Source organism: Prionailurus bengalensis, chromosome E4 (assembly GCF_016509475.1).
Source record: "Prionailurus bengalensis isolate Pbe53 chromosome E4, Fcat_Pben_1.1_paternal_pri, whole genome shotgun sequence".
NCBI classification, from domain to species: domain Eukaryota; kingdom Metazoa; phylum Chordata; class Mammalia; order Carnivora; family Felidae; genus Prionailurus; species Prionailurus bengalensis.
This window is the reverse complement of record NC_057360.1, coordinates 63206607-63219150: the sequence shown is the minus strand read 5'-3', so window position 1 is coordinate 63219150 and position 12544 is coordinate 63206607. Positions and strand designations below refer to the sequence as shown.

Here is a 12544-nt window from a genome sequence, read left to right as displayed (position 1 = left end):
GATTCGTTCCTTGTTTCGTGTATTTTAAAGAGTTCTGATTTTTGGAATGTTAAGTGATCTTAAGGTCTGGATGGACAAAATTATGTACAAAAATTGGAAATGATTGTGTTTAAATAGATTTATTTCTAGAAATGCAAAGCAAGATTTGTTTGGACATATTTTGAAACTTCTCTTTCTTTTCTAAAAACCTTTTTTTTTTTTTTTTTTTAACGTCTTATTTGTTTTTGAGAGAGAGAGAGAGAGACAGAGGGTGAGCAGGGGAAGGTCAGAGAGAGAGGGAGGCACAGAATCCAAAGCAGACTCCAGGCTCTGAGCGGTCAGGACAGAGTCTGATACGGGGCTTGAACCCACGAACTGTGAGATCATGACCTGAGACGAAATCAAGATTTGGTTGCTCAACCAACTGAGCCACCCAGGCGTGGCCCCTAGTTTAACTTTTGAAATGGTGGGAGTGTTGTGATTTGTGAGAATATCTTAACATAGGACTTGAAGCCTTTGGTAACTTTTATAAAATAATTTTTTCTTATGAGAAAAATTTCTCCCATTTTTATCTTAGCTTTTGTAATATCTGTTCACTTTGCTTCATAATATACTCTAGAAAACTTTAAAAACAATTAGGCTGAAACACACGAATTTTGCCTTTTGTAGGTAACAAGTAATAAGAGTTTTGTATGGCTTGAGTTAATACCTATCAATCCCATGCTGTAGCATCTAGCATGGGGAAAATTGCATAGATTTTATTTGGATCTGCAATTGTCAATTCCGTAAATAATTTACTGAGCAACTATTCTGTGCACAATTCTAGATGATGCAGTGAGCACACTAGATAAAAACCCGTCTTCTTGCAATTTACATTCCAGCCAGGAGTAAGAGACAAAATAGCTTTTTTTGGGGAAGATAATTGGTATTTGCCAGTGGAAAATGAATTTGGGGGAATTGACTTTATGTAAATTTTGAAATTTGGTGAAACATCCACTAAGCGAAAGTTTCCAATTTCAAATCCATTAATGTTAAAACATTTTGGGTGGTAAATAGAAAATCCATTATGCCTTCATTCTCAAGAACAAACAAACAAATGGAACGCTTTTTAATGTTTAAGAGTATCCATTTACAACATGATGGGCTGACAGATCTGTGGAAAATAGCAATTTTAACTCTCTTTCACAGCAGTGTTTCTGGTGCAGTTAAACTAGTACTGAAGGACTAGAGTGGGCTCTGAGAATTCTGGTTTCACCTGTCCCCAACTTCCTGGCTTGTGTTTGTTTATTTATTTATTTTGATTTCAAAATTGTTTTTAACTTATTTTGAGAAAGAGACAGTGCAAGTGGGGTAGGGGTAGAGAAAGAAGGAGAGAGAGAATCCCAAGCAGGCTTGAACTACGTTGGGCTGGAACTCCGAACCCTCAGATCATGACCTGAGCCGAAACCAGGAGCCAGATGTTTAACTGACCGAGCCACCCAGGCGCCCCCTTGGAAGGTCTTTTGAAAGTTGAACGTCAGTTTTCTTTCATGAAATGGGAATAATACACGCTCTGCCTTCCTTAAAAGCATTATTTTAAAGGTCATTTGCATAAGCCTTAATTCCTTATATAAAACGGAGAGATAATAATAGGATTCAGTCTGGGTTTTTATGGGGATTTGGGTGATATAATGCAGTGCCTAGCTAGTAGCATTCAACGTTGTTCCTTAAAATAGCTACAGTTTTTTGAAAATTTACCAGGGGCTAATTAGCACACCAATCGTTTAATGTGTATTATCGAATTTAATCCTCCCCCCAAACCCTACGAGATAGCTCCTGTTCTTCCCTTTTTACACATAAAATTGAGGCTCAGAAAGACTATGTCACTTGATCAAAGTTACATTGCTAGAAAATGGTTGAACCTAGATTTGAATCAAGATTTGGCTTCTTCCAAAATCTGAGGTGGTTTTTTTTTTAATGTTTATTTATTTTTGAGCGACAGAGAAACAGAGCACGAGTAGGGGAGAGGCAGAGAGACAGGGAGACACAGAATCCGAAGCAGGCTCCAAGCTGTCAGCACAGAGCCTGACACAGCTCAAACCCACAAGCTGCGAGATCATGACCCGATCTGAAGTCGGACACCCAACCAACTAAGCCACCCAGGCTCCCCCAAGATCTGAGCTTTTAACCTCTGTATTCTAATGTTTGGATTCACTGTTTAGGGTGATCTAGAAGATGTCATGATGGAAATACCAGATGGTAAAAATATAGAACTGATGAAATACAATTAAAACAAAATTTTTTTAAATCTTTATTTATTTTTGAGAGACAGAGAGACAGAGCGTGAGCAGGGGAGGAACAGAGAGAGACGGAGACACAGAATCTGAAGTAGGCTCCAGGCTCTGAGCTGTCAGCACAGAGCCTGATGCGGGGCTCGAACCCACAAGCTGCGAGATCATGACCTGAACCGAAGTCGGACGCTTAACCGACTGAGCCACCCAGGTGCCCTGAAATACAATTTTTAAGCAAGTTATAAATTCACTGGTCAGGTACCCCACCACCATTTGCAGCATCCTGACGAGTGCAAATTGAGGCCCATGTGCTATTTGTCTTAGTATTTGAAAGTTACAAATCAAGCTACCGAACTGTTATTCTCTTATCTTGACAAACATGCCTTCCTAAAGACCTGGAAGACAAGGTCAGAGTTTAAAATTCTCTGACTTTATGGATTCCTTGCCAAAACATGACAGTGTAGGAGAGTTGGCCCCTGACCTACAGACTGCCCCCTTTCCCCACCCCTGGGTTTGTTTATATGGCCCATGCATGTGCGGATGTGGACTTTCCACCTCACATTTCTAAGCTCTGTTTACACCCCTGGCATACAGCATTGGCACAGTTCACCCTTAGGAGTCAGAAACCTAAGCAAGCTTCAGAAGCAGGTGTGGAGCTATTTGGGCATAAAAAGTATGTCTAGAAGGAGGCATGTGTTCCAGTTGGGCATCTCACCTTGGTACCATGGATTGTCCCCCTGCAGGAAGAGACACTGCCAGACGCCGGAGTAGAGTCCTCAGAAGTATGGATCTGGGCAAGGGTCTCCTTTATGTCTCTAGACAAAACTCTCATTTTTTTTTTTTTTAATATTTATTTTTGAGAGAGAGAGAGAGACAACACAAGCAGGGGAGGGACAGAGAGAGAGGGCGACGCAGAATCGGAAGCAGGCTCCAGGCTCTGAGCTGTCAGCACAGAGCCCGATGTGGGGTTTGAACCCACAAACTGTGAGATCATGACCCCAGCTGACGTCAGACGCTCAACCGACTGAGTCACCCAGGCGCCCCTAGACAAAACTCTTTCAAATTTCATTTCTCTTCCAAGGGTTTAAATTGAAAACAAGTGAATAAAAAGGATGTAGTAACATTTAACATTTATCATTAAAAAATTTTTTAAAAAGCATGGTAACTAGAATGGAGGGAGTATATAACCAAAAGTGTGTGTAAAAAAACCCCTAACCACGGCAAATTTCTTGATGCAAAATGAAAAGAAATTTTCCTTGTGTTAAGAAACTACAGGTTGGGGCGCCTGGGTGGCGCAGTCGGTTGGGCGTCCGACTTCAGCCAGCTCACGATCTCGCGGTCCGTGAGTTCGAGCCCCGCGTCGGGCTCTGGGCTGATGGCTCAGAGCCTGGAGCCTGTTTCCGATTCTGTGTCTCCCTCTCTCTCTGCCCCTCCCCCGTTCATGCTCTGTGTCTCTCTGTCCCAAAAAATAAATAAACGTTGAAAAAAAAAAAAAAAGATTAAAAAAAAAAAGAAACTACAGGAAAAAACAAATCTTATCACTAGTAAAACTTTTTAAAACTTTCACATCGGGGGCACCTGTGGGCTCAGTCGGTTAAGTGTCTGACCTCGGCTCAGGTCAGGAACTTGTTCATGAGTTCGAGCCCTGCGCCGGGCTCACGGCTCACGGCTCAGAGCCTGGAGCCTGCTTCCGATTCTGTGTCTCCCTCTCTCTCTGCCCCTCCCCTGCTCATGCTCTGTCTCTCTCTCTCAAAAACAAATAAAACATTGTTTTTAACGTTTATTTATTTTTGAGACAGAGAGACAAGAGCATGACTCGAACTCACGGACCCCGATATTGTGACCTGAGCTGAAGTCGGACGCTTAACCGACTGAGCCACCCAGGCGCCCCTAAATAAGGCGTTTTTAAAAATCCTTTAAAGGAAACCTTTCGCGTGAAAGTTGGGAACAAGTTAAAAGATGTACACTCGTGCATCTGCCTTCAGCGTGGTAGGAGAGGTCCTTGCCATCGCAACAACACAGGAGAGGAAACAACTGTACAAACCAACTGTAGAAAGGCATTTCTGAGCGAAAACTGAACATGGAACAGGTAGTAGATAATATTAAGGAATTGTTAATTTCGGTGGGTATCGTAACAGTGTTGTAGTCATGTTTTTAAAAATTTGAAAAAAGCCTTGTCAGGATATCCATTCAAGTATTTATAGGTGAAATAACACGCTCTCTGGGATTTTCTTTAAAACACCCCACCCAAGGGAAAAAACAAAGCAAAAGAAAAAGTAAGTGTTGTGGGGAGAGAGGGTAGATAAAACAAGAATGGGAAATTGTTGAAGTTGGGTGCTAAGAATGAGTCTTCACTACCTTTTCTTTGTGTTTGAAATTTTCCACATTAAAGGTCAACTTAAGGGGCGCCTGGGTGGCTCAGTCGGTTAAGCGTCTGACTTCGGCTCAGGTCACGATCTCGCGGTCCGTGAGTTCGAGCCCCGCGTCGGGCTCTGTGCTGACAGCTCAGAGCCTGGAGCCTGTTTCGGATTCTGTGTCTCCCTCTCTCTCTGACCCTCCCCCGTTCATGCTCTGTCACTCTCTGTCTCAAAAAATAAATAAACGTTAAAAAAAAATTAAAAAAAAATAAAGGTCAATTTAAGGGACGCTTGGCTTGGGTGGCTCAGTTTGTTAGGTGTCCGACTTCAACTCAGGTCATGATCTCATGGCTCAGGAGTTCGAGCCCTGCATGGGGTTCTCTGCTGTCAGCACAGAGTGGACAATTTAAAAAAGGTTACAATGGGGGCACCTGGGTGGGTCAGTTGGTTAAGGGTCTGACTCTTGATCTTGGCTCAGGTCATGACCTCGTGGTTCTTGAGAGCAAGCTGTATCGGGCTCCGCACTGGGCATAGAGCCTGCTTGGGATTCTCTCTCTCTCTCTCTCTCTCTCTCTCTCTCTCTCTCTCTCTCTCCCCCTCTCTCTCTCTCCCTCTGCCCCTCTTCCCCTGCTCACATGTTCACATGTGCTCTCTCTCACTCAAAATAAATACATTTTAAAAAGAAGTTACATGCTGAAATAAATTTTAAAATATTCGTATTTGGGGCTCCTGGGTGGCTCAGTCAGTTAAGCGTCTGACTTCAGCTCAGGTCATGATCTCACAGTTCGTGAGTTCGAGCCCCGTGTCAGTCTCTGTGCTGACAGCTCAGAGCCTGGAGCCTGTTTCAGATTCTGTGTCTCCCTCTCTCTCTGCCCCTTCCCTGCTCATGCTCTGTCTCTCTCTGTCTCAAAAATAAATAAACATTAAAAAAATTAAAAAAATAAAATAAAATATTCGTATTTGCATACAAGTTTTTCTACATAGAAAATCCTGGAGATTTACAGACAAAATATTACAATCACATAATTCAGCAAGGTTTTTAAATTTTTTTTAATGTTTATTTATTTTTGAGAGAGAGAGAGAGAGAGAGAGGAAGAGAGAGCGTGAAGAGGGGAGGGGCAGAGAGAGAGGGAGACACAGAATCGGAAGCGGGCTCCAGGCTCTGAGCTGTCAGCACAGAGCCCAATGCGGGGCTTGAACTCATGAGCTATGAGATTATGACGTGAGCTGAAGTCAGATGCTTAACCGAAGTCGGATGCTTAACCGACGGCCACCCAGGTGCCCCATCCAGCAAGGTTTTTGGATACAGGATTGCTGTATAAAAATCAATAGTGCTACTACACCCCAGCAATAACCAAATAAGGAGAAAAAAAAAAGAATGTGAAAAACAAAACTATAAAACTATGGAAAGAAAATTTAAAACATCTCTGTGACCTGAGGAGAGGGAAGGATTTCTTAAGCAAGTTACAAATAGCACAGATCATAAACAGAAGATTGGCAAATTTGACTACATTGAAGTTGAAACCTAAAGACAAAAACCCCATAAACAAAAAAACAAGTGTAAACTTAAAAGAAGGTATTGGCAACATATATACCAGTTAAATGAATAGAGTAGGCTAGCTAAAGACGTGCATACCATTGAGAGAAAGAAAATACAATAGCAAATTTTATAAGAATAGGCAATTCACAGAAGAGGAAATAAGGTTTAATAAACGCGAAAAGATCTACCCCATATTTAATTGTCAGGGAAATGTAAATTCTAGTCACACCCTTCACGGGGCAAAAAATGTGAAAGTGACCATATCTAGTGTTGGTGAGAATGTGGAGGAGTAAAGAGCTCATCACTGGTAGAAAGGACGTAAATTGGTATAATTTGGCAGATATTAACATTCATACTCTATGACCCAGCATATATCTTAAAGACATTTTTGCATATATGCATGAAGAGACTCATAGAAGGATGTATGTAACAGTAAAAATTTAAAACAATCCAAATGTCCGTTAGTAGAGAAATGAAAAATGAAATTGTGATATATAGATTTTTTTCAAGGAAATACCACATAACAGTTCAAACATGAATAGATCATCAAAAAGTAATGTTGAATAAGAAAAGTGACTTGGAGAACAGGAGTATGATACATTTATGTAAATTTAAAAACCCAACACAACACTAAATATATGTATCTACAAACATATTTAAACATGAGACAAATAAAAATAAAAATGGACTTGATTCCCATAAAATTCATAATAGAAGTTGCCTATGTGGGGGGGGGGGGAAGAAGCAGGAGAGAAGCAGAGTTGGGCTTTATCTGTCATGTTTAATTTCTTACAGTATGAAAAATCTGAAAGAAAAATAGAACATGTTAATATTTGTTAATTTTTGGTGATAGGGACGCAAATGCTTGTGTCATTGTCATCTGCGCTTTTCGGATAAAAATAAAAACTTTGAAAAAAAAATGGCTGGAGTTCAGTCATGGTGATTAAAAAAAAAAAAAAAGACCAAGGTATCTGGTGGATGCAGAATAAAAGACTCTTGGTGGTTTTTTTATTTTAGGGCTTTCTTTTTATGGTCCGTTTTTGAATAGAAGCGACATTTATTCCACTATCCATGAAAACTGTTTAGTTACCTCATGACACAAGGAATCATTTCGGGAAAATGTTTCCGGTTTGGGGTCCCAGGACTGTATTGAAGACTGTGGATTATGCAATCTGTAGTAACCCCGCAGCCACGAGGAGTTCGCTGGATTCTGGGAAGCGTTTGTTTGGTTTAGTAACCATGGGAAGGATTCCACTCGGTCCTAGAGGGATCCGGGTTCTTAGGGTATTTGAAACAACTCGCGGCTGAAACGCTGTAAGAAGGAATTCTATTACGTAGCGTTCTTGAAATTGTTCCGTCAATCTCAATCCAACCTCTCAGTGGCAGTTCGTGATGTGAATTGCTTCGGAACAAACCCGACTCTCCGGTTCCAGCAATAAAAAGATTACGAATCTACCTTATTCTAGGTTGTAGGGTAAGGTCGCTCGGATTTCCACTACGAAGTACTGTGCGTTAGAAACGCGTATCTAGGAGACAGGTGTGAGGACGAGGAGTTCCCTCTTTTATGTTTGCCTTGCTTAAATTTGTTTAAATAGAAGGGGGCTTTCTGGAAGTACGACGGACGTGCTGTTGCTTACCTCGGGTACTGTGCCCGTGAAGGGAGGCGGGTCTAACGAACGCGGCACAAGAGTTGAGTTTTTCTTTCACACACTCGTGTGTACGCAGAATTTTTACAATGACGGCCAGCGATTGCAAAAAAATTAAATCACATTTACTTTATGGGTCTCTGCCTTTGTTCTGAGATAGCTACACGGTGGTATTAACAAGGATATGCGAGGAACGAGCCGGTCTATCCAGAAGGGGCTTTTACTTTTCATTTTGACTATTATCGATACATTTTATTTAACGAAAGTAGGGCTTATGTGCCTTTTTTTCTTTTTTTCCTTAAAACAGCGGGACAGAAAGTGCCGCAAACTCCCAAAGGGAAATAGTTAACTCGGAGATCCGCTGAAAAGGAGCTCGGTCTCTGACGTTTCTCCTTTCTGATTTGCGCAAGCTCCCCGGGCAGCGGGCGTAAGTTTGTCTTCGCTCGGCCACCGTCCCCGCGCCGGGACGGGGTATTTTGTCCGCCTGCCGCCGCCGTCCGAGCTGTTAGTCACCGAGTTCCAGGCCGCGGGAGCGTGGGGTGTGCGAGAGCCGGCTGGCGTTGCCGGCACCATGGAGTCGCCTCTTAGCCCGGGCCTTTCTCACCGAGCGAACGAGGATTGGGGTGAGTGGCGGCCGAGAACGTGCCAGCGCTGGCCGCGGGGTTCTTCCTCCCTCCTTCCGCCCACTTGTGGAGACAGGTGTGGGCGAACTCTGCCCCGGGAGCCGGGGCTAACTCGTCGCTTCCGTCCGTGGACCTGCCTGGAAGAGTCTAGCAGAACCGCGCGGTTTCTGCCCTGGCACCCGGCAGCGTAAAATGTTGCCTGATTGGAATTGTTATCGTTTTTCGCCATTTGCGCTGGGAAAGTACCAGGGGGTCAGGATGTGGGAGCGGAAAGGGCGTCGGTAAGAAGCAGAGGGCAGGATGGCTGGGATCACCAAAAAGGCTGGAAGCTGTTTTCTCCGTGTGGGATGTGGGCGGTGATTGCCGTGGAGTGTGTCTGTACGTGTTTGTGTGACAGAAGGGGAATGTATGCAAAGATCTTCATGTCGCAGCTGCCATTGTTGGTCTAGACTTGATGTCCATCTTGGCAGAGAACCAAAGCACCTGACCTTGGGTCCCTGACTGCCTAGACCTAACGCTTAAAAATGGATGTAATCCTGACTGCCCTTCAGAAACAGCGCCAATTTGTTTTGAAGTTGTTTCGTGTATCTTTGGTTTGGTTTTGTGATCGGGAAGAGTGGAATGGAATGCGGTGGGAATGACGGTGGGGAAACTTTGTCATCTAGGTGTTTAGAGGAAACTTGTATTCTTCTCTTCGTTTTGGGACATAGGACTGATGCTGTTCTCCGGCTCCAGCGAGAATTTGGGATTGCGTTAGGTCTCTGAGTGGGCCCTGTAGTGAGCCTACGCCTTTCACCTACTTTGGAATTTGGGGGGAATCCGGGGGGAACTTGAGGGGAATCCGGGGGGAATCCAGACTGATCTTCATCTTTCCTCTTTGGGCCACCATTCTCGGTAGCAAGAGCGTAATCTCAATTCTATGTATTGAACTGAAGTCCTCATTTGATTTTCTAAGGACAGAACTCCTCTTAGATTATGTGCAGTGGGAGCTTTATTTCAGTCCTTGGGTAGATTTCCTAGGAGCTGCTGGAAGAAACTTGAGACTATCGATTCCAAGTGTGTTTTTCCTGAGCCAAATATAGTGGTAATAGGGATAATTACCATTTATCTAGCCCTTCATTTGCGTCAGGTGTCCTGCTAGGCTCTTAACATGCATTGACTTCTTTAATCCTCCCTACAGCATAAGGAGGAGGTATTATTAACTCACAGATGAAAAAACAGGCTGAGAGAGAGAGCGCGAATGTTCAGTGTTGTAGCAAGTGAGGGGAGCAAGCAGGATCAGGAGGTTTGTTTACCTCCAAAGCCTGTGCTCTTAGTCACTATTCCAGAATGCTTTTCCTAAATTATTTCTACAGATTTGATTCTTCCCAAGATCCACCCCCTCCATCAGTTATTAATAAATCTAGAATATCAGGTAGTTATGGTTTTTCTCAGCTAGCTATTATATTTAAAAAAAATTTTTTTTTTAACGTTTATTTATTTTTGAGACAGAGAGAGACAGAGCATGAACGGGGGAGGGGCAGAGAGAGAGGGAGACACAGAATCGGAAACAGGCTCCAGGCGCTGAGCCATCAGCCCAGAGCCCGAAGCGGGGCTCGAACTCACAGACCGCGAGATCGTGACCTGGCTGAAGTCGGACGCTCAACCGACTGCGCCACCCAGGCGCCCCCTAACTATTATATTTTTATGGTATCTCTTAAACTATAACTGTGGGGCGCTTCCTCATTGCGTTATTTTCTCTTTCCAGCCTGCATTGTGGTGATTGATCTGATAAATTGACTCCCAGTCCTAGTGTTCTTTTACAGAGCGTTCAATTCTTTGTAGTCGGTTCACTGACTCAACTCAGGTATCCTGCCCTGTCCCTCCTTGAATGTGCGCATTTCCCATTGTTTTCCAGGCTTCTCTTTTCACACTGTTAACAGTCTTCTCTTAGTTGAACACTTCAATTCTGATTCATTAGGGGTTCAGTAAGTGGAGTGGATTTTGCAGGCACTAAAGTGAAACGCTGTTGTCTGCTGGCGTTTTTCAGTAGACTGTGGATTCTTTTTCTGGGAGTTGCCATTTTGAGTATTCAGATACCTCACTGATTTATTTGATTTATTTTTTTTTTTTTAATATTAGAAGGTGGCCAGTTAAATTTTTAAATTCAGCTTATGTGATTAGAACTTGTGACCCTAACAACTTTGAATAATAAAGTGGTTCGCTCAGAACTGCCTATGGTGGGATGTGCTTTTTCCCTTTAACCTGGGTAATGAAATTTAGAGCAGGGGTTTGCCAACATTATTTTCTGTAAAGGTCCAGATAGTAAGTATTTTAGTCTCTGTGGTCTTGTGGTCTCTGTTGCAACTACTCAACTCTGCTGTTAATAGTGCAAAAGCAGCCAGGGGCAATGTAAACTGAACTTGTAAATGAGTTATCACTGTGCTTCCATACAACTTTTTATTTATGGACACGAAATCTGAATTTCACATAATTATTTTTAATGCTTAATAGGCTTTTTGGGGGTACAGTTTTACATTTACAAAATAATTGAGCAGATAGTACATAGAGTTCTATATACACCCCCACCGCCATTTTCCATATTGGCAACATCTTGCGTTAGTGGAGTGAATTTGTTACAATTGATGAGCCAGTATTGATCCAATATTATTAACGAAAGTCCGTGGTTTACATTAAGATTCCCTCTGTGTTGTACATTTTGTGGGTTTTGACAGATACCTAATGTCATGCATGTACAGTGTCCTACAGAATAGCTTCATGTACCTAAAAAATCCCCCATACTCCACCTATTCATTTCTTCCTCCCTCCCTCCTGAGCCCCAGGCAACCACTGATCTTTTCACCATCTCCCCAGTTTTGCCTTTTCAGAATGTCATATAGTTGGAATCATACAGTCTGTAGCTTCCTCCACTTAGCAACATGCATTTAAGACCTATAATTTTTCATGACTTGGAAACTTTTTTTTTTTTTTTTTGTCTTTTAAGCACTGAGTAATACTCCACTGTATGGACGTACTACCGTGTGTTAGTCGCTCAGCCTGCCGTAACAAACTACCATAGACTGGGTGGCTTAAACAACAGAAATTTATTTACTGACGGTTCTGGAGGCTGGAAGTCTGAGATCAGGTGCCAGTAAGGTCACGTTCCGGTGAGGGCTCTCTTTCTGGCTTGTGGATGGCCGCCGTTTCACTGCATCTTCACAAGGCAGGGGCACGAGAGGCAAAAGAGAGGGAGAGGGGAGAAGAGAGAAGGGCAAGAGAGAAGGGGGGTGGGGAAGGATCTCTCTCCCTCTTTCTAGAAGGCCACAGTCCTATCAGATTAGGGCCCTGCTCTTCTCTCTTATATTGTCATTTAATCTTGATTACCCCTTAAAGGCCACCTTGTCTCTCTCTGGACATAGTCACACTGGGGGGTGTGGCTTCAAGATACAAATTTTGGGGGGACGCAATTCAGTCCATAGCACAGTTTGCTTATCCATTTACCTACTGAAGGACATCTTGGTTGCTTTCACATATCGGCAGTTATATGTTCACACACAGCTTTTTGTGTGGACAAGTTTTCAAATCATTTGGGGAAATACCAAGAGGCACAATTGCTGGGATCACACGGTAAGAGCACATTTAGTTTTGGAGGAACCTTCCGAAGCGGCTGTACCGGTTTTGCTCTCCCACTAGCAGTGAATGAATGTTCCTGGTCCTCCACAGCATTTGATGTGGCCGGTGTTTTGGATTTTAGCCATTCTAGTAGGTGGGTGTGGTATCTCGTTTTAATGCTCAGCTGCCTGATCCCATTCGATGTGGCGCATTTCTTCATATGCTTGTCACTTGCATGTCCCCTCCTTCTCTTCTTTCCCTCCGTGTCTGGGCTTTGTGCAGAAACCACCTCTTTGCCGCATGTAAGGTGCATGTACCAAGACCAGAAGCTTCTATCTGCTTCTGTGGTTTCTTTTACGTCTTCAGTCTCCTCTGTGAAAGTTGGCTTTCCGGCACTGACCGCAGCCTGACCCTCCCCTTGGTTACAGCTGCTTTCTCTGAAGGCTTGGGGAATGGCTGCCATTTTCATTCTCAAAACCTTTTTGCCATTCGGGCCTCTAAAGGTGGGATAAGCACCTTGGTTTTCACCGCTGCTTTC

General features: G+C 43.2%; 1 protein-coding gene across 2 annotated transcripts in view; it reads left to right on the top strand.

Moving 5' to 3' along the window:
• The first annotated feature begins 7515 nt into the window (after positions 1-7515).
• Positions 7516-12544, top strand: part of ATF6 (activating transcription factor 6) — a 205599-nt gene continuing 200570 nt past the window's right edge. The window contains exons 1-2 of one of the 2 annotated variants that reach the window (XM_043567583.1): positions 7516-7620; positions 8100-8415. In XM_043567583.1, the coding sequence (XP_043423518.1) occupies positions 8364-8415 (52 nt within the window). In that variant the 5' untranslated portion in view covers positions 7516-7620; positions 8100-8363. The remainder of the gene's footprint in view (positions 7621-8099; positions 8416-12544) is intronic. The other variant, XM_043567582.1, reaches the window with a different exon arrangement.